Raw genomic sequence first — 22288 nt, forward strand, 5'->3', positions numbered from 1 at the left:
AGTTCAAGTGCCGATAAAAGAATAGGGGGCAAGTTCTGGATCAATGTTTTGAGTATAATCTGCTACAAAAATGAAAGATTGCAAATATCATAAACGTGCAAAAATTAGCATCTCCTCCAAATATTCCATACTTATCAAAGAGGGAAACATAGATCTTTCTCTCCTTACTTACTATCTTGAGAGTAGGTCCATTGACTGCCTTGGTTTTTATATGTATATTTGGGGGAGAGGGTCCTTAAATTTCATTAGGTTTTAAAGGGGTTCATAATTCAAAAAGGGTTAATAATCACTGGTATGGAACCACAAAACTTATATACACTGCCATGGCTTCATTTTGTTTTTGAAAATAATTTCTACTCCTTATGTTACCAGAGATGCTTGGAAAACTTGAGGCACTAAAGAGCACATAACTTTTGGGTCTAGGCTCTTGCCTCAACTGTATCCTTTTATAAACCCCCATTCTTGTACCTATTGAGAAGGGGAGGAAAAGTTGCTTTTTTCAGTGTGTAAAGATTTTCTAATTGTAAATTGGGTTGACATTAGTTTATACCTCCTGTGAGCCTTTATGCAAAGAATCTCGGGGTGTATATTAATTAAATGGTTCAAAGAGTTGTGTCCAAGAAGGATTTGCAAGCATTTCCATTTCTTCCTTTTTAAATTGGAAAGTGACAAAAGTCAGTGACTTTGGATATTATATGTGGAGCCAACAAATGCAATTAAATGGCATGAAGCCAATGGATGCAATTAAATGCACAGAGGCCTAGGATTGGAAAGTTTTTCTTCTTCCTCTAGAATGTAGGATTATGACAGTGGACTCTCAGCTCCCTTGAGCACCAACAAAGCTATAAAACCAACTTAACAGCGAAAGCTCAGCAATATACAGTGGGGAGCTTGATACTTTTTCTTATTATAATGACAAATGCCAGGCAATTGTCATATACATTCAACGAAAAAGGTGGAAAGAAATGTTATCTTTAGTAAGATAGCTGCACTTAATAAATTAAGAAAATTTTAAATTCTCAAAAACATCATTCATAACCAGTTTTTCTAGTTTCCAGTTTTATGACTTTCCTGAGGAGGTGTTGACAACACAATTAGACCAATTATTTCAACAACTACCCAATAACTGCATTTTTGTGCCAAGTTATAAAAACTAGGGAAATTGAAACATATGGGTTCCCAATAGGCAACATACATATTCTTTTGGAAATAAGTTTAGGGGTGCTCTTGACAAAGAACTATCCAAAATGATTTGACCTTTCATTTTCAAACTTCTATCTAGAATCTATAGAATAGAAGCTAAACAAATAGACGCGTAAAGGGTCTAAATTCGAACTCAATATTCTAGCTGATTCCTTCTCTCAATTAGGGTGTAGAGGTGATTATTTGGTTCCATTTTACCCTCTGAGTAACTGCGATGCAGCTTCTTAGAAGAGCTGTAAATCTGAACACTTTCCCGTTTGTTATTCATCAGGGAAAGCAAAGAATAGGAGCACTGCCATTCCTAGGTAAACAGAACAACTGCTTGTTTTCTTCCGCTGATAGAAGCTGGGAGATCAAAGAAACTCAGAAAAACCTGAAGGTACTTACAGAAGGTTTGGGAGCAGGTGACTTGTTTCCATCTGGGGTTTTAGTTAGCCATTCATTGATGCGGCTAGAAACCCCTACCTTCAAGCCAGCAGTTTCCTACAAAGGGACAATCATCCAAAATATTAGAGAATGAAGTAAACTTTACCTGGGAAGGAATTTTCAAAGCAAATTCAAAATATCAGTAAGTATAATTTCACATAACCATAAACCTTAACACTTGATAATTACAGAATATGTCATCTGGTTTTCTTTCCCTTGTAACTCGCCCCACTCCAACTTCAAGGGTGGACGTTTCAGCTCAGGCACTTTATTTGGAGTACGATGGCCGAGGCTTAGTACATCATGCAACCTCAGGAACACACTCTCTCTGAGCTTGCTTTTGTGGTCATTGCAAAACAAAATACAAATTGCACCTTCTTCGCTGCTTTTATTATTTACTAGTGTGATTCCCGAATCACAATCAACATGCAAAAAACATGTGCCCCTCTACACTTCAAAGACAAAAATCAGACGCTGACCTTATTTGGTGTGCCTGCTGCAGTGGGGGATGAAAACACATTCCCTTTCTCCCACATACTCTTGATATTGCGCACCCCTTCAGCAGGAACAGGAAGATCCGAGGCTGCCGGCTTGGTAGGTTTTGAGCTTTTTGTTCCCTGAAATGTGCAAGTTATTTTTAGGATTGGTGCTGGGAAGTTTGTTCTCATAAAATTACAGGGAGTTTGTCTTCCTCAACATGATCATCTTAAAAATTCGTTGTGTAAACACCTTCACCAAAGATGAGAGTGATAATTTCTGTTGTAAAACTTTATCCTGATGACATATGTCCCTCAAAATAAACCATCGCAGCTAGATCAGAGGATCTTTCAAAAATGAAATATGCTTTTTGTTGGACACCATTTATTGTGAAATTGATATTCTACTTTGTTTCTTCAACAGATACTTTTTTTTTTTTTTTTTGAGACAGGGTCTTGCTCTGTCACCCAGGCTGGAGTGCAGTGGCACAATCAAGGCTCACTACAGTCACAACCTCCAGGGCTCAAGTGATCCTCCCACTTCAGCTTCCCGAGTAGCTGGAACCACAGGCCTCTATTTTGTAGAGAAAAAAATGAAAAAATTAGCCAGGCACAGTCCCTATGTTGCCCATGCTGGTTTCAAATTCCTGGGCTCAAGGGATCCTCCTGCCTTGGCCTCCCAAAGTGCTGTGACTACAGGCATGAGTCACCACACCTGGCCTCAACAATACTTCTTAAATGCCTACTGTATGAAGGGTACTTTGCTAGGCTCTGGGGATACAATGGTGCTCAAAACAAGACAGTTGGGAGGCTGAGGCAGGAGAATCGCTTGAACCTGGAATGCAGAGGTTGCAGTGAGCCGAGATCGCACCATTGCACTCCAGCTTGGGCAACAAGAGCGAAACTCCGTGTCAAAATAAATCAATCAATAAAATACAAAAACCAAAAAACAAACAAACAAACAGAAAACAAGAAGACAGCTGCAGTGGGCTTATATTTTAATAGAAAGGAAAGATAGTAACTAGTTATACAAGTATTTATTTCACATTGTGCTAAGTGCTATGAAAAATAATGATGTGCCATAAAGCATGGCACACAATCAGGGGGCAGTACTTAGTTTGGGGGTGCAAAGAAGGTTACTCTGAGCAAGTGACATTTTAAACCAGATCTGACAGAAGACTTGAAAGTGGCGAAGTAAACAGGAGCAGCAAACTCCATTCCATGCAGAGGTAACAGCATGTGCAAAAGTCCTGAGGCAGGAAAGTGCTGAAAGATGGAAAGACTGAGATACCCCTGCATGGGAAATATATTAGAAGGAGGAAAGAATGAATGTAAGTAAGAAAGAAGTGTATTCAAGACACTCTGCCAGCAGTAATGAAGGCCATACCCCAAATGGCTCAAGTTTCTCCTCCAGTCCTGCCCTGTGGCCTGTGCCTATGTTCAAGAAGGCACAGCCAGGATGAGTGGTACCATTATGAGGGGCCATGGCATAAAGAATGATCTCACTGGACTATGCAAAGTTTAAAGCTCCAGTCTTGGTTTCATTACACCTATTAGTGCTATGACCAACTCAATCACAGAAAATAAAGATCTGCAATCTGTTTTATATTTTAGTGGACATTTAGTCTTGTAAATCACATCTTTAGTGTTAGGACTTGACTATTCCTTTGATAAATCATCGGATGCCTCTCTTTCTTATTCCCTCATATCATCTGTAAACTATTATATGTGTATCTCCACTCTACAATATAAAGAAGAAGAAAAAATCAAATCAAACTGATCCAATTACTTCATAGCAGGTGCTCTGATGTGCAAGAGGCTAAAACCATTGACTAAAGTCTACACAAAGGAGAAAAAAGCAGGATCACATCTTGATCAATGACACCTTCCTTCTTGGCGCTTTGGTATTGGGAAATACACATTTCCAAATAGAATAAAACCCCCAGGTCAGTTGGGTGGGGGAAAAAGGTGGAGTAGATAGACACATAAAACTGTGTCCTTCAAATATAAAACAATCAGTTTGAAATTGATGATGATTAAACTTGGGTTGGCTATCATCTTTATATTACATTATACTATTTTTATTTGATAATAAAAGGTTTTTATAAATAGAGGATTAAGTAAGATTGTGAGAGACCTATTCAAACCACATATGGGAACATATTTTATAAGGAATTAGGGATATTGAAAATATACATGTGAATGTATAAAAAATATAGTTAAATACTGGCCGGGCACGGTGGCTCATGCCTGTAACCCCATCATTTTGGGAGGCTGAGGAGGGCATATCACCTGAGGTCAGGAGTTTGAGACCAGCCTGGCCAATATGGCAAAACTCTGTCTCTACTAAAAATACAAACAAACAAACAAAAAATTAGCTGGGCGTGGTCGTGGGCACCTATAATGACAGCTACTCAGGAGCCTGAGGCAGGAGAATCGCTTGAATCCGGGAGGTGGAGGTTGCAGTGAGCCGAGATGGCACCATTGTACTCCAGCCTGGGCAAAAAGAGTAAAACTCCGCCTCAAAAACAAAAACAAAAACAAAAAAGAACACACATATATATATATATATATATATATATATATATATAAAAATACCAATAAACCCATTTGTTTAAAAAAAAACGTTTTCATTAAACAATATTCAGGCTGAAAGTAGAAAGTAATTTATTTAAAACTCCTCTAAAATTTATCTTTATTACTCTATTTCTTAGAACTTAGAATTTCAAAGTGTAATAAATCTAACACTATCGGGGGCCGGGTGTGATGGCTCACATTCGGCTTTGGGACGCCAAGGCGGGCGGATCACTTGAGGTCAGGAGTTCGAGACCAGCCTGGCCAACAGGGTAAAACTCTGTCTCTACTAAAAATACAAAAATTAGCCAAGTGTGGTGGTGGGCCCCTGTAATCCCAGCTACTTGGGAGGTTGAGGCAGAAGAATTGCTTGACCTGGGAGGCGGAGGTTGCCGTGAGCCGAGTTTGCCACTGCACTGCAGCCTGGGCAACAGAGTGAGATTCCATCTCAAAAAAAAAAAAAATTCTAACACTCCTAGGGCTATTGGACTTGATTATTGTCCTAAGTGTTTTTATGATCTTCTATGTAGTCAGAATCTATTTCTGTTCAGCAGGATCATAACGCTGAGGACAATTCTCACCTCAATTGCACTGGTATACTGCTCCAGTCTGCTGTCAATCTTGGAGACTACTGCTGCTTGATGGGTCGATTTGACACCACTGCTAAAAAAGTAAACACATACATATAAAAATATGAGAGAGAATCTTCCCATACATATGCTAGCTGATTAGTTCAACTGAACCATCAACCATATTTACCTTTTCTGCACAGACTTATTCAAAAATTCTGCTCGCTCTTCTATCTAGGAATTGCAAAAGAAAATAAACCCAATTAATATTTCAAGCTTATAAGCAGTGTTTCTCAGCCCAGGCCAATATCATCCCTGAACCTGTTAAATAAACACCAAAGAGCATATAAGGGTATTTGAGTTACTGTGCATAGATCTGCTAGAAAGCAAAACTACATATAAGGTATTTGGTAGTGAGATTTGGGGGAATGAAGGTAGGATTGATACAGGATAGAGAAAATGTGTAAAAAAAAAATCAAGTTTTCAAGGCAAAATAAAGACCAGACAGAAATGGAATAAAAAATGCCTCTAAAACCATATAAATCAGTGGCAAAATAATTGAATTTTAAGACTAACATAATTGGTTAGGCACTGAGGCTCACACCTATAATCCTAGCACTTTGAGAGATCAAGGCAGGCAAATAACACTTGAGGTCAGGAGTTCAAGACCAGCCTGGTCAACAAGAGGAAACCCTATCTCTACTAAAAAATACAAAAATTAACTGGATGTGGTGGCACGTGCCTGTAGCCCCAGCTACTTGGGAGGCTGAGATGGGAGAATTGCTTGAACCTGGGAGGGAGAGATTGCAGTTAGCCAAGACTGTGCCACTGCACTCCAGCCTGGGTGACAGAATGAGCATCTGTCTCAAAACAAACAAAACAACAACAAACTTAAATAATTTTTTCAAAAATACACACTGTTACCCTTTAGGATGTATTTATTAGAGACATACCATGCTATTTGAGTTAACAAAATTTTCCCACAATGTTTTAACTATGTATTTGGTATGTAACAGGATTGAATAACTAGAAAATGTGAACTAGTCCCTTATTGCTTAACCTGATTTCCTACCTTGACAAGGGTCAATGATCAAGCCTATTGTTGAACTTTATTAGCCGTGGAACGTGAAAGATGGATGCAGGTAGAATGAGGATGGGGTACAGCTCATCTGTAATGGCTGAGGCTTCCCACAAAGCCCCTCTTAACCCAAGTGTGAAATTAGGAAATAAGCCCAGAGAAACAGGAGTGGACATAGAAAAAATCAGCAGTTCAGTAGTCTTTGATGAATTCTTTTTTTTTTTTTTTGAAAGCTAGGAACTTTTTGCTACAACCGAAGCTGCTAAATCAAACATTATATTTTACTGAAACTGTATCACTTAAATTTAGATGGTGGCCATAAGCAAATATTTGTTGAATCCATGCCACAGCCAACTCCAGACTAGAAATATCCTCTGCCACCCATGACTTATCAATACCATGAGCAAATACCTTCTTTGCTTATGACTGCATGTGCCAAAGCACAGGCACGCTGAAAAGTTTCATTTTGTTCCCTGTTCAGGACAGCCAAGAAATCTACTAGATTATAGTTGCCCTAGGCTAGTATGTTTGAGTGGCCCCTTGTCTCAGTGAGTCTCAGTTAATATGAGAAATTACCATAGACTGGATGATTTAAAACAACAAGCATTTCTCACAGTTCCGGAGACTGGGAAGTCTAAGATTAGGTTGCCAGCATGGTTGGGGTCTGCTGAGAGCTCTCTTCATGGTTTGCAGATGGCCACCTTCCTGCTGTGTCCTCATATAGCACAGAATAGAAAGGGAGCAAGTAAGGTTCTGTGTCTCTTCTTAAAAGGGCACTAATCCCATTAAGGGGGCCTCCACCCTCATGACCTAATTGTTTTCCAAAAGTCCCACCTCCTAATACCATCTTATTGAAGGTTAGGATTTCAACATATGAATTTTGAGGGGATACACACAATTCTCCAAGATGTGAGGGGTTCTTTCTGACCCAGACTGGTCTGGGATTCATGAGCAATTAATAAGTATCACAGAGTTTTTCTTTTGAAAACATGCTTCCTCTCATATCAGTTGAATAGCACTTTTATAGATATTAGTAAGAGCATTTCATTCTTTCTGATGATTTCCTACAAGGACAAAAGCAAACTCTTACTTAAAAACCTTTATGCAAAAAAGTACTATAAGTAGTGCTGAGTTTATGGGATATATAAAAAATCTATAAAGTAATCTTATTTTTCTGATTTTAATTATAAACTTAGAATTATATTTCTGTAGAAAAAATTCCCAGGTGAGTAAGGTGAAATAGTTTAGAACCATGCAATGCACTGGCACTTTTAATAAATATTACCCATCCGTCCATCCGTCTGTCCATCCATCCATCCATCCATCCATCCATCCATCCATCCATCCATCTATCCATCCATCCATCCACCCACCCACCTATCCTGTTTTTATCCCTGACAGCCTGTCAGCCAATTAGCCAATAAATTATATATTGAGTACTTTCTATATAAAATTGAATACTAATAAATAGAATAGTGCTATTGATCAAATTGTGTCCCCCTAAAAAGCATGTGTTGAGGCCCTAACCCCTGATGTGATTGTACTTGGAAATGGGGCCTCTAAGGAAGTAATTAAGGTTAAATGAGATCACAGCAGTGGAACTCTGATCCTACAGGATTATTATCACTACAAGAAGAGACACTAGAGAGTGCACCCGCTCTCCTTCCACCATGTGAAGACACACTCAGAAGGCAGCCATCTGCAAGCCATGAAGAGGGCTCTCATCAGAAACTGAATCTGCTCGCACCCTGATCTTGGACTTCCAGCCTCCAGGACTGTGAGAGATACATTTCTATTGTTTAATACATCCAGTCTATGGTATTTTGTTATGGCAACCTGAGTAAACTAAGATAGACAAGGTCTTATTCTTTTTCTTTTTTGAGACAGAGTCTCACTCTGTTGCCAGGCTGGAGTGCAGTGGTAGAATCTCGGCTCATTGCAACCTCTGCCTCCTGGGTTCAAGTGATTCTTCTGCCTCAGCCTCGAGTAGCTGGGACTACAGATGCGTGCTACCACGCCCAGCTAATTTTTGGTCACCATGTTGGCCAGGATGGTCTCGATCTCTTCATCTCATGATCTGCCCACCTCGGCCTCCCAAAGTGCTGGGATTACAGGCGTGAACCACTGTGCCCGGCTGACAAGGTCTTATTCTTTAAGGAACACAGAATTTAGTAGGGAAGACTAATACAGTATATAAAATAAAATATTTAAAAATTAACAGCAGGTACAATATTAAAGAAAAAAATGCTGTGTGTATAAGAGAAGTAACTGGGGGAGCTGGAGAAGGCTTTTCAGTAGTGTTGATATTTGAGCTGAGATTAGTAGTTTCTGGTTTACACAGTTTCAGAAATGAGTTTATGAAAGTGAGGAAGGAAGTGCATGGCTTAGCCAGGAAAGGGCATTTCTGGCAAAGCAAGCACATGTACAAAGATTTGGAGAGCCATAAGGCACGCAGCGTGGTGAGACTGAAGGATAAAGAAAAATTCAGTGTGGTGGGAGGACAGAGGCACCGCAGAAGGGGATAGCGGAGGTGAGAATTGTTCTTTGTCCCACCTGCAGCATCTTTATGACTCAGGGATCATCTTTCTAACCTTAGCCCTGGCATTTATTCAAATCACCGAGGTTCTCAGATTCCTACTCCTCCTTTTGCTTCTATCATAGCTAACATAGCTTGACTTCATCATCGCATTCCACACATTTTGTCAGGATGCACTGTTGGTTTACTGATGCGCTCCTGTTAGAAAATATCCTAACTTAGTGGCTCTATGTAATTTAACAATTTGTACTGAATTTGTATATTAAATGTTCTGTTTAAGGAGTTTAATGAGGGAAATTGGTTCTTCTGAAGACCAAGAGGTGGCAGTATTGTCTCGATAAAACTCGAATAAAAGCACACTATTTGTTTTAGAAAATTGGTGCTCTCATTACTCTACACCCTACCCCCAACCAATGAAGGCAATAGAAATAAAAAAATCTTTGAATTGAATTTACTTAAAATCTATTCATTACATATGAAAATCACTCACTGCTAACATAATTTAATGATGAAAAACCAGGTACAGACTTTCCCAAACAAGGAATAGAAATCATGAGATATTTTTTAAAAAAATACTAGTTGACAGTATTTTGATGTCAAATAGCAAATATGTTTCCTCCCATTGGTATTCTACAATGCTAACTTGTAACCACTTATAAAAGCTGCAGGGCCAAGGGCATTAATAGCTATCCCAATTAAGTTGTAGAATATGAAATTGAGCTTGAAAATCAGAGTCACAGCAGGTTCTTCAAGGCACATACATGGAGGGAAGCATAGACTGTCTGCCCCTGAATATGTGTCTCTCTTATGTAGAAATTTAAAATATTCTGGACCTTTTTTATACATCTACTTTAATCAACTGCAGACAAATGCCTCTCCACCAGAGGGAGTAGATAAATGGCTTCCTGGGGGCACTAGATGAAATGGGAAGTCAGCATTTGGTTGAGGGAAAGACCAGAGAAATAAGTAAGTTGAGAAATTTGGTAGAGAGGAAATAATTAAAGAGGCGGGAAGAGTGGGTTATAGTTTCTCCTGAAAAAAAAAAAAAACCACAGTAGAATTTAGAAGTCTAGATCTGACTGCTATTTTCTTCATGTTACCAAGACTGTTCAAGGAAGGCTTGAGCAGGATTTTAAAGAAGGTAGAAAGAGAGAGCATGGTTTTCTTTTTCTTTCTTCTTTTTTGTTTTTGGAGATGGAGTTTTGCGTTTGTTGCCCACGCTGGAGTACAATGGCCTGATCTCGGCTCACTGCAACCTCTGCCTCCCAGGTTCAAGCAGGTCTTCTGCCTCAGTCTCTCAAGTAGCTGGGATGACAGGCATGTGCCAGTGCACCCAGCTAATTTTGTATTTTTAGTAGAGACGGGGTTTCTTCATGTTGGTCAGGCTGGTCTCGAACTCCTGACCTCAGGTGATCCACCTGCCTTGACCTTCCAAAGTGCTGGGATTACAGGCGTGAGCCACCTCACCCAGCCGACAGCATGGTTTTCTTTGACTACTGTTGAGTCAGGAACAGAAGACCTAGACTGGGAATGGGCTGAACTCTGAGAGCTGTACAGAGATAGCCTGAGCCCAGGGAGGTTTTGTTTTCTAGAGCAGGGGGTCTGCAAGCCATGGCCCATTTGTCCATGGGCCAAGTGCAGCCGGTGTTTTCCACACACAGCCGAAAGGTTTTTTTTTTTTTTTTTTTTTTTGAGATGGAGTCTCGCTCTGTCGCTCAGACTGGAGTGCAGTGGTGCGATCTCAGTCACTGCAACCTCCGCCTCCCAGATTCAAGTGATTCTCCTGTCTCAGCCTCCTGAGTAGCTGGAATTATAGGCACCTGCCACTTCGCCTAGCTAATTTTGTATTTTTAGTAGAGATAGGGTTTCTCCATGTTGACCAGGCTGGTTTCAAACTCCTGACCTCAGGTGATACACCTGCCTCGGACTCCCAACATGCTGGGATTACAGGTGTGAGCCACCGCACCTGGCCTTGAGAATGGTTTTCACATTGTTAAATGGTTAAAAAAAATCAAAAGAAGAAGAGTATTTCATGACATTAGAAAATCACAATAAAATTACATAAAATTCAAATTTCAGTGTTTATAAATAAAACTTGCCTACTCCACAAGGCCTTTCTCTCCTCATTTTGCTCTGCTCTGAGATCAGCATTTGGTCACCTTAGTACTTCTTGAATTGTTTCTTTGAGGCAGTCATTAGTGCCATCAGGGCAGCCACCTTGCTTTGTTCTTTCCCTCATAGGACATAGCATGCATTAAGTATTTCATAAATAATCAGATATTAAATGTATAATCCCTCTGTGGCTTAGTTTCAATTTTCCCTGAAGCAGATCTTAAGACAAGGGTTCGAGTACAAATAATTTGTTTGGGAGGTATCAGAAATATGACTGGGACCCAGACCATCATAAAGACTAAGTAAGCCGGGCACGGTGGCTCACACCTGTAATCCAAGCACTTTGGGAGGCCAAGGTGGGCGGATAATGAAGTCAGGAGTTCGAGGCCAGCCTGGCCAATATGATGAAACCCCCATCTCTACTAAAAATACAAAAATTAGCCGGATGTGGTGGCGTGCGCCTGTACTCCCAGCTACTTGAGAGGCTGAGACAGAAGAATTGCTTGAACCTGGGAGGTGAAAGTTGCAGTAAGCCAAGATTGTGCCACTGCACTCCAGCCTGGGCTACAGGGCGAGACTCCATCTCAAAAAAAAAAAAAAAGACTAAGTGAAGTTATTTGGGGATTTAAAAATTCTTATTTTCATGTGGAACAAGTAATAACTGTAAAATGTAAGCAGCTTTTGGTCATTTTGGTGTGCCACTTGATATAACCTTATACATATGTACATAATTAACCATCCAGACCTCGCTATGATTCCTTTTTTGTTTTTTTAGAGACAGGGTCTCATTCTTTTGCATAGACTGGAGTACAGTGGCACTATCTCGGCTCACTGTAACCTCTGCCTCCCAAGTTCAAGTGGTTCTCCTGCCTCAGCCTCCCAAATAGCTGGGATTACAGGTGTGCACCACCATGCCTAGTTAATTTTTGTGTTTTTAGTAGAGACGGGGTTTCACCAGGTTGGCCAGGATGGTCTAGAACTCCTGATCTCAGGTGATCCACCTGCCTCAGCCTCCCAAAGTGCTGGGATCACAGGTGTGAGCCACTGTGCCTGGCCAGACCTGGGCATAATTCTGTCATGGCTTTGCCCATTGTTGATGCTTTATAACCTAGCTAGGTTGATGGAAAATGAAATGTTAAAGGTTCCAATCTCTGAAGATTCATTCATTTATTCATCATTTAACAAATTTTTATTAAGTATCTTCAATATGATGTAAAGCACTGTGCTAGATGCTCAGTGATGTTAATCCTCAAAGAAATCACCACTGGCAATAATGGTGGACTGATTATAAATCAAGGATGCTACTTTCTTGAGTCCACTGTGTTTTCCCTACATCTCAACTATTCTATCATCTACCTGACTCAGCTGATTCCTGCTCCTTCTCTGTTGTCCTGGCAGCACTCTGTTTTACATCAAATAGGAGCTGTGTTCCCTGAAGGCTGTCACAGGACCAAAGCCATCCTGGAAAAGGACCCTCTCCAAGTCACATTTCGCCTCCTCCCATAATAATTGCTTTAAAATTTGCACCTGTATCGTTTCCAGCTGGTTTTTAATCATGACAAAGAAGAAATGAACAGCTAGCATGAAAAGCAGCTTAAACTTTTAAAATATACTTTCCCATTTTATACATTTTAAATGTTTCTATTCTCAGTTGCTCAAAGGAATGAGGTACATGGAGAATGTGGATCAGTAAAATTCAGAGATAATCACCAAATGTCATTTTAATGTATGCCAAAGCATCTAATAAATAACAGATTAAAGATTTCACTACTGTCTCTCCTTTCCATATGTTGTAAACAAAGAGAAGCTGTGAAACAGCTGAAAGGAGGTGCTATGGTCCAACATTTATATGTTGAAACTGAATCCTTGACGTGTTGGTACCAAGAGGCAAGACCTTTGGTTGGTAACTGGGTAATGAGGGTGGGGCCCCTGTGAATGGGACTAGTGCCCTTATAAAAGAGGCCTAAGGGAGCCTGTTTTCTCCCCTTCTCCTTCCACCATGTGAAGACACAGGGAGAAGGTGCTGTCTTTGAGGAATAGGCCCTCACTAGACACCACATCTGCTGGCACCTTGATCTTTGACTTCCCAGCCTCCAGAACTGTGAGTGATAAATTTTGAGACAGAGTTTTGCTCTGTTGCCCAGGCTGGAGTGTAGTGGTATGATCTCGGCTCACTGCAACCTCCACCTCCTGGGTTCAAGTGATTCTCCTGCCTAAGCCTTCCAAGTAGCTGGGATCATTATAGGTGCGTGCCACCATGTCCGGCTAATTTTTGAATTTTTTGGTGGAGGTGGGGTTTCACCATGTTGGCCAGGCTGGTCTTGAACTCCTGACCTCAGGTGATCTGCCCACGTTGGCCCCCCAAAGTGCTAGGATTACAGGCATGAGCCACCGCACCTGGCCCCAGTCTAAAGTATTTTGTTATAGCAGCCTGAACAGATTAACATGGAAGGATAGCAAAAAGATAAATGAAGCAAAGGCCCTGAATAATCAATAACTAAACAAGGGGCTAAAATCCAGTTTCTCTCATATTCTAATAGAGGTTTTCTGGGGAAAAAAAAAATACCTTGAGAGATGAACCTTTAGGAGTGAAACACTTGAATGGTTTCTTGTCATCTGACAAGCCATCTTCTGGCATCTTCTGGCGTTTCTCAGCAGCTTCTGCTCTTCGCCTTTCAATTTCTTCCTTTAGCCTCCTCTTCTCTTCCTAAGAGAGAAAGAACAAATAATGAGGCATCAGTACCAGCTTCACAGCCAAAGGGAAGAGTGCTGTAGGAGAGAGAGCACAGTCAGGAGAAGCAGCAGACTCAGGCCGCAGGCTGGACACTCCCCTTCTAGGTGGTCACCAGAGGTTTAGCCTGAGAGCTGGAGTCGAGCTGCCTGTATTTGCATTCTGGTGGTGTTACTTTCGAACGGCCTGACCTTGACCATGTTATTTATCTGCTCTGTGGCTCAGTTTCTTCATCTGTAAAACAGGGATAACAACAGTACTCATTTTATAGGGCTTTTGTGAGGACTCAGTGAGAAAGCACATGTAAAATGCTTAGACCAGGCTTGTCCAACCCACAGCCCAGGGGCCACATGATGCCCAGGATGGCTTTGAATGTGGCCCAACGAATTCGTAAACTTTCTTTAAACATTATGAGACATCTTTGTTTTTTGTTTTGTTTTGTTTTGTTTTTTCAGCTCATCAGCAATCATTAGTATTAGTGTATTTTATGTGTCGCCCAAGGCAATTCTTCTTCTTCCAATGTGACCCAGGGAAGCCAAAAGAGCGGACACCCCGGGCTTAGACTAACACTCATTATGGTGATTTCCCATAGGGCGACACATAATCACCACTGTCCTGTGGGTCATTAACAATGACCTCACACTTCTGTATATGTAAAAGGAATATGAATATTCCTTCTACCTACATCCTAGGAGAGTTGTGTCATGAAGACAAATAAATAACTTAAGTGAAAAGCTATCTAAATCTGTGGTACTATATTTGCCAGATGGTATAAGAGGTGATTTTATGGTTGCTCCCCACTTCAGGTGAATATATAATTTTAGATGGTTTGACAAACCTGAAATACTGTAGACACTGGACCATAGTGGTGCAAACGTAAATGTTTACAGACTGTCTCATTAACCCCTCTGTGTCTTCATTCCTAGTCTAGAATACTCTGTCTTCTCTATCAGGCAAACAATTCAGGACTCTGATCAAGTTGCACAACTTGATTTTCTGAGAGATTTATGCAGTCTTTGGTAGTTCTTAAACTGTGAGATCATTATCACTGCATGTTCTCAAGCAGAGACGAGATGTTCTTCTGTCAGAGGATGCCGTAGAAGGATCCTGTGTTTCGTAGTTTAGGCCAAATAATCTCCTAGGTTCAATCCAGTTCTAAGACTTCACGATTTCCCTTCAGCCTTTCCTGATACTCTCCTCCTCTGAATAATAATCATAATAACAATGATGGCAATAATGATATCTACCGATTTTTGAGTACCTAGAATGTGCTAGGCACTGGGAGCACAATGATCTATTAAATTATCAGAAGAATCCTGCAAAGTAGATATTATTTCACAGATAAGGAAAAGACACAGAGTAGTCCAGATTTCCCAAGGCCCCAGCTTGTTAGTGGCAGAGTTAGAAGACTGGGTGTGTTGCGAGATTGCACCACTGCACTCCAGCCTGGGTGACAGAGCCAGACTCCGTCTTAAAAAAAAAAAAAAAAAAAAAAGAAGCCTGGGTGTGTTTAACTCCAAAACTCTATCATCCTGATTACTTCCCAACCAAAGGTAATTGGCTCATTGAAAGTTGGAGTTAAAAGAGACCTCAAAATAATTGTATCCAAATTTTCCATACAGTTCCGGAAAATTTTGCATAGGATCCATGTCAAAATGCCATTGAAAGTTTTTTTTTTTCTTTCATATTTTGAATGATGGAAGATCGCTATTTCAAAAGCTCTAGGCTCTGAGTTGGAAAAGCAGGGTCTCCATACTGATTCTACCATTTATTAGTCAAAAATCTTCAAATAAGTCACTCAAACTATTTGATTCCTGGTTTCTTTGCCCATAAAATGAGAACAACATACCTCAGGATGAAAGGAAAGAATGCACTTTGTAACCTGTAGTACTGTAAGTTGTAGTTGGTTACACATTATTTCATATGCTGAGCCAAAATGTTCCTCCTTGTAACTTTATCTGCTGTTTTTAGCTCTGTCTTAAAAGATGAAACAAATTCATCTGTTTATAATGATGGGGTTCCTCCTGCATGTCAGGCACGGTATGGGGTCCTGGGTACACAGTAATGAACAATGCAGATACTGTCCCTGCCTATTTACATTCTAATGTACTTACTTGCTCATTAAAAAAAAAAAAAAAAAAAATTTTTTAAACCTTCTCTATAAAAACTCTCCAACTATTAGAAAAGAAGTATCTCATAACTTCATTCTGGTAACTGATTTGCAGACCTTTCATCCTTCTCAGCTTTCTAACTTTTCCCTTTTGAGAGGCAGTAAAGGGTAATGGGTTAACACAAGGGAGACCTCAGGAAAATTACAAAACAAAGAAACAAACAAAAACAAACCTCTCTGTGCCTCAGTTTTCTCATCTGTAAAATGGGGATAAGTACCCACGTCAGCGAGTTCTTAGAAGCAGTGGACAAATTAATATGTCTACAAGTTTTAGAACCGTAACTAGCACATGTTAAGTTTATTATTCTTAAAAAATATTTTTGAGAGGCCATGCTCAAAAGAGCAGCCGCATGGCACCAGGGAATTTTCTCATGCAACCTTCTCAGGGGGCTAGCGCCCACCTTACCTCCTCTCTGAGTTTTCGATCGGCTTCCTCCTGCTTCCTCCTCTGCTCTTCCTCCTCCAGGACCTTCCTTCTCTCTTCCCTCTTTTTCTTGAGTTCCTCTAGCTCCAAAGCCGCCTCCTGCTGCTTCTGTTTGAGCTTCTCAAACTCTTCGCTCTCGGTCTCCCCGCGACGACGACGAAGCTCCTCCAGCCTTTTGCCGGCTTCCACCTGGGGGGCGCCTTCAGCCTCCTTGGTGTCCACGCTGGCCCTCCCTCCAGGGCGGCTGTGGTTTGGGGGCAATGGAAAGGGGTTTACATGCTTTTGCCTGTAGTCTCCCTGGAGGAAGGGGAGGTCGGTCTGCGCCTTTTGCATCCCAGACCAAATCCCCACTGCCTCTCATTAGCCCAAGGGGTAGGCTGGGGAAGGGGTCTGCCTGGAATCACAGAGTCTGAATGGGAGCCTCTGCTCTGCCACTTGCACTTGGTTTCCTCAGCTGTAAAATGGGACAAATATGCACCGCAAAATGGGATTGTAAAGTTGTGCAGCTGCTATGGAAACAGTATGGAGGCTCCTCAAAAAATCAATAAGAGAACTACCACGTGATCCAGCAATCCCACTTCTGATACACATCTAGAAGAATGGAAAGCAGGGTCTTGAAGAGATATTTGTATACCCGTGTTCACAGCAGCACTATTTACAAGGACCAAGAGATTGACGCAACCCAAGTGTCCATCATGGCAGGAGTGGATAAATAAAAGGTGGGCCAGCCGTTCCATGGAATATTATTCAGACTTAAAAAGGAAGGAGATCTTGTTACCTGTTATGACGTGGATAAATCTTGAAGATACTATGCTAAGTGAAATAAGCCAGTCACAGAAATCATACAAATACTGTGTGAGTCCACGTATATGAGGGATCTAAAGTAGTCAAATTCATAGAGACAGAAATAGAACTGTAGTTACCAGAGGCAGAGCGTGGGTGGTGGTAGGAAATAGAGTTGTTGTTTAATGGGTGTCGTCTTTCAGTCTTGCAAGATGAAAAGAGTTTTGGAGATCTGTATGCCTGACACTACTTAACTGTACATTTAAAAATGCTTAAGATGGTAAATTTTAGGTTATGTTTGTTTTTACCACAGTTTTAAAAAAAGATACATGCTACAACATGGAAAAATGGGGCAAATACTATTTATTCTATTTACCTCTGCGAGTTGCATGGGATTATGTATTATATCAATATGATAGATATCATACTGATATACTATGATTTATATATCATCTACAGTATAAATATTAGTTGTTATTAGAAAGGAAGGCATGTAGTGCAAAACGTTACTTGTGAATGAGTTCAAAAGTCTCCTAGTGGCCTTACTAGTCCTTTCCCATAAGTTACTGGTTAACTTGGGTCTGCCTGGAGTAATGGATCAGGAGGGAAGACACAAAGGTTCAGGCACTGCAAATGGGAAAAAGTGGCTGAACTAAGCAGAGGCATTGAAGTAAATCCATCTATCCACAACTTTGTCTTGAGCTTGACTCTAGCAGCTGATCTCTGGCAGATGAAATTACCCATTGCCTCTTGATTAAGAGCTAAACACAGTGATTTATGTCTATTCTTACAGAGCTGCTCCAGGGAAGTCCTTCATGACTGCATTAACCTATGGCTGCAATTTGTCTATTTTCTATGCTCCTTGACCCCAACACAACTGGAATACTCCTTATACAGACTTAAAATTATGAAATTAGCTTGGTATGACGTGGTTATTACTTACATGTCATTCTTTATGCTTTCTAAACCCTTTTCATATCCACTACTGCATTTAACAGTCACAATAACTGGGAAGATGTCAGGTTAGGTTTATTATCCCCATCTTACAAACACGGAAATCACAGGTAAGAGAGAGAATAATATACTCAAACTTTTGGTAGCTAGAAAGCAGTTGAGCCATGATCAGATTCTAATGCTTATCTCTTAGTTGTACTCTTTTTGTCACTATAATTATACCTGAAATTAAATATGTTTTGTTATGAAACAATGAATAAACTGAAATAGAACATGTTAGCCTCTCTCTCCACCTCTCACCTCAAACCTTGAGGATAGAGTCTCAGAGAAACCTTTCCAAACTCTGTCTCTAGAGTTTCTACAGTCTAGGTCTAGCTACCTTCTGTGCCTGAGCAGAAGCAATGCTTCATCAGATAGAACAGCTTATAAAACAGAAAGAAAATGGGTACGTTTTTATATTAATAAGAATTAAAATTGAAATTATGTTGAATTTTATTTTGTGATTAAGGAGGATACACAGGGACTTCATTGCAGAACTGGGAACATGTTAAGACTTAAGACAGAATGCTATCCCAAGAGTCCTTATGGTAAAATTTTATTTCAGAACTGGTATTTTTAGTATGTTACACATCTATAAAAGGATGGAGACATATCATTAGCACTTACTGTGACCCTGAGTTTCTTTAATAAATTTGTTATATGATACAGTTAGAACACTGATAATTTTAAAACATGCTGATACTCTAAGTAGGACTTCAGTGGAATACAGCATTTTCACTAACACGGAATTCACCTAAGTTGGATTTGCCTGCGGCTTCACTAAGCAGAATTTAGTGGCTTAATTTAGGCTTAAAGGCCCTTGTTATAAGTAGTCTTTAAGAGGCAGAGATACAGCTTTGCCATTTAAATACTTATTAGCAAGTAGTAAGGTCATTCTTAACTAGATGTGAACGTAGATATCCTATTCCTGACATTTTTGTCTAAGAAACAAAAGAATTACCACACCCTAATATCACGTACTACATTTAAAGAATGGCACAGTATTTCTAGCTGTGGAACAAGAGAAAGAATAAAACAAGAAATGGTCTCAAGAAATACACTGTGCAATATTGATTTTATAATATATATGTATATTATATATCATGCTTTTTAAACACTGAAGTAGTTCTGAATATACTGTGTCCTCCAGAATAATAATTTTCAAGCTGCAGACCGGAAAGTCAATTTAGTAGTTTGTAATCAACATTTAAAAAAAAAGAAACAGAAAATATCGGAGTGCACTGCATAGAGCAAAAGAAACTACCGTTTCTTGACACACTTGTTTCAGTTATGAAAACATATACAGGCGTGTACTGGGTCATTATGTAAAATTTATTTCTTACTAAGGGCTTAGGTTAAAAAATTTAGAACTAACTTTGGGAGGCCGAGACGGGCGGATTGCGAGGTCAGGAGATCAAGACCATCCTGGCTAACCTGGTGAAACCCCGTCTCTACTAAAAAAAATGCAAAAAACTAGCCGGGCGTGGTGGCGGGCGCCTGTAGTCCCAGCTACTCGGGAGGCTGAGGCAGGAGAAAGGCATAAACCTGGGAGGCGGAGCTTGCAGTGAGCTGAGATCCGGCCACTGCACTCCAGCCTGGGCGACAGAGCGAGACTCCGTCTCAAAAAAAAAAAAAAATTTAGAACTATTGGCCTAGGCTCTTGTCGGTTACAAGTAACTTTTATTTTGAACTCAAACAAGGTTAAAGGGTCCCTCAAAACCTTGTCGTCAAAGGCTCTTTCAGGCTCTTCTAGGTTCACAGGCCTGTGACTTCTCTCTCAGTCAATTTAGGGTCTTTCCTTTCAAAAATGAGTTTGCTCTCTCTTTGTGTTCATCATATTACTGTACCGGAACTGAACTGGCAAAACACATGCCTATGGAAACATCTAGGGATTCCACTAGGTGTCGCTCAGTCTTCATTATGGACAATCAATATGTCCGTCATTAAGGACTGGCTGAATAAGTAATAATACATCCATCCAGTGGAATCTAGTATCATTAATTATAGGCTTATATTTATTGGCATAGAAAGCAAGCTATGATACATTCTTATGCACAGTGCAAGAATCAATGTAAAATTGTAAGTATACTCACACACATGTATATACTACATATAAATATACACAGGTATGCGTTTATCTTGAATAGTATACACATAGATAAATATCTGGAAAAAGTGTTACTGGTGGTTATCTTTGGGTGGTGGTGAGCGCTTATTTTTATTCTTCTATTTTCTGAGCGTTTTTATGAGTACTTTTTTTTCTATAATCGGGAAAAAATCTTTTAATTCCCACCTTCAAAAATAAAAAATCAAAAAACCCTTCATTTTGCACTTTCTATAAAACCCTTGGTAATAATTTGCATTGCTATATCCTGCTCATTGAATTGAGATTTTTATGTCATGTTTTAGAGAAAACAAGTGAGTTACAAGAAAACGCAAATATCAAAGGGAACAGTAATTAAATCAAACATAAGCAGCTATGCTCAAAATAAGAGCAAAAGTTTTGTTCACACCACCTCTGCCTATGCGCACGACCTCAGCATTAGGGTACCACTTAAGGTGGAAATCTCTTCCATAAAGTTCTTTCTCCTGCGCCGTCCTTGGCTTCTTTAGGTGTAAGTCAAGATAAGTATTAGGCCTTTGACCATTAAGAACACAGCTTGTTTTCAGTTAAGCTGGTACGTACCAAACTTATCTAAATAGAGGCTGATACTCTCTTCCTCTCTTCTCATTTTATATGTATATGGAGCAAAACTGTACTTCTCTGCTTCAGTCAGCATGAACTTCTAATTGAAACTAAAACTCACATATGTTGGTGGCTAAATAAAAATAAATAATATGGTAGCAGCTTGTTCCTAGGTATTTTTTTTTTCCTGTCCAAAATAGAAAAATTAAGGCCAGAGTCACATGTAAGGGTTCTTAGCACTTAACTTGTCACCATCCCTTGTGACTATTCCTCCCTTCAAATTACCCAGCTTTTTGGATTTCTACACAATAGGCATGTTAATTATTAACTTGAGCTTTGACTGAAGCTTGTTGGCAAGTATGCTAATTGTTAAACAGTAATGACAGATTTTTTTCAATGTTATTTCTCTTAACAAAAAACTTACACCTTAAAAGAACCTTATGCTTACAAGACGTATTTTAAACTATTAATTAAAAAATTATAATATTAGGTAATATTCACTGAATACTTTTCATGAACCTAACACTATTCTAGGGCATTAAAACATTAAACTACAGGCACTTCAGCAAGTTTTAGACTCAACTTACCAACCTGAATCAACTTGCTTTGTAGATTTTCTATGGATGTTCAATAAACTTAATTTTCACATCTATTCTCTTGGCAATCCCAAGTAATATCTATAGATTCTACCTTTCTTACACCTTCATTATTTTATTTAGATCTTTTACGTACACCTTTTCTTCTGTGTGCTTTAGGTTCTCCTTTGGATAAACATGGGTAGGTTTCTGCTCAAATTTATGTATAGAAAAATTGTTTTGGGGCAACTGTATTTATCCACCTTAGCCTCTTGGATGAGATTGAAATGTCCATCACTAGTAGCTCCGCCTGCTTTTGAATATTACAAAGGCTTTGGTGTGAGGAGCATGTCAAATTTCTCCCTCATACCTGCCTGATGACTTTCTTATTTGAAGTGTTCAGAAAAACAGGGTCTCTAGGCAAGGCTGCAGCCAAGGAACAAGCCCAGGGAAATCCACATTGCAGGAACCCAAGACTCTTCTCCAGCACATCTGGCACAGCAACCAGTGACGTAACAGAGGTTGGAATTCGGCCCCAGTGGTTGGAGGGAGTGTTTTGTGGGGAAGAGCACAGGAATCACGTAGCCAGCCCGGTGTCTGCACCTCAAGTTCTTCTACAAAACTGGCAGAGAGCTCTCAGGATTCGACTGTATTTAGAAATGAGGATTTACCTGAATATACTGGTCTCATCTGTCTGATAATCAGTTGCCCAGATTTTCAATTTGATGGGGTAGGGGGTTATGTTGAGGGGAAAGCTCAAGCTATACAAGAGAGTTTTTCCAAACTGTATAAAATAGAGCAGTCTGTCCATACCCTCTCACTCCCTCTTAGAGACTTCCAATGCAAATGAGCATGAAGGGCTCTCAAAGTCATGTGGTAAAGAAATCTGATGAATTTAGCTTAATTCAATGTTTCCCAAGTATTTCACCACAAAACAATCTTAGTCTTACGC

The 22288-nt window shown here is 39.9% G+C and overlaps 1 protein-coding gene across 6 annotated transcripts in view; it reads right to left on the minus strand.

Moving 5' to 3' along the window:
• Positions 1-22288, minus strand: part of CALD1 (caldesmon 1) — a 201818-nt gene that overhangs the window by 8445 nt on the left and 171085 nt on the right. For 5 of the 6 annotated variants that reach the window (XM_011972146.1, XM_011972143.1, XM_011972142.1 and 2 more), the window contains 6 exons: positions 16282-16543; positions 13541-13681; positions 5439-5482; positions 5261-5342; positions 2109-2246; positions 1591-1686 (listed from right to left, as the gene is read on the minus strand). In XM_011972146.1, coding sequence (XP_011827536.1) covers positions 1591-1686; positions 2109-2246; positions 5261-5342; positions 5439-5482; positions 13541-13681; positions 16282-16543 — 763 coding nt within the window. The remainder of the gene's footprint in view (positions 1-1590; positions 1687-2108; positions 2247-5260; positions 5343-5438; positions 5483-13540; positions 13682-16281; positions 16544-22288) is intronic. The other variant, XM_011972144.1, reaches the window with a different exon arrangement.

The sequence above is a fragment of the Mandrillus leucophaeus genome, unplaced genomic scaffold, assembly GCF_000951045.1.
Source record: "Mandrillus leucophaeus isolate KB7577 unplaced genomic scaffold, Mleu.le_1.0 Scaffold1276, whole genome shotgun sequence".
Classification (NCBI taxonomy): domain Eukaryota; kingdom Metazoa; phylum Chordata; class Mammalia; order Primates; family Cercopithecidae; genus Mandrillus; species Mandrillus leucophaeus.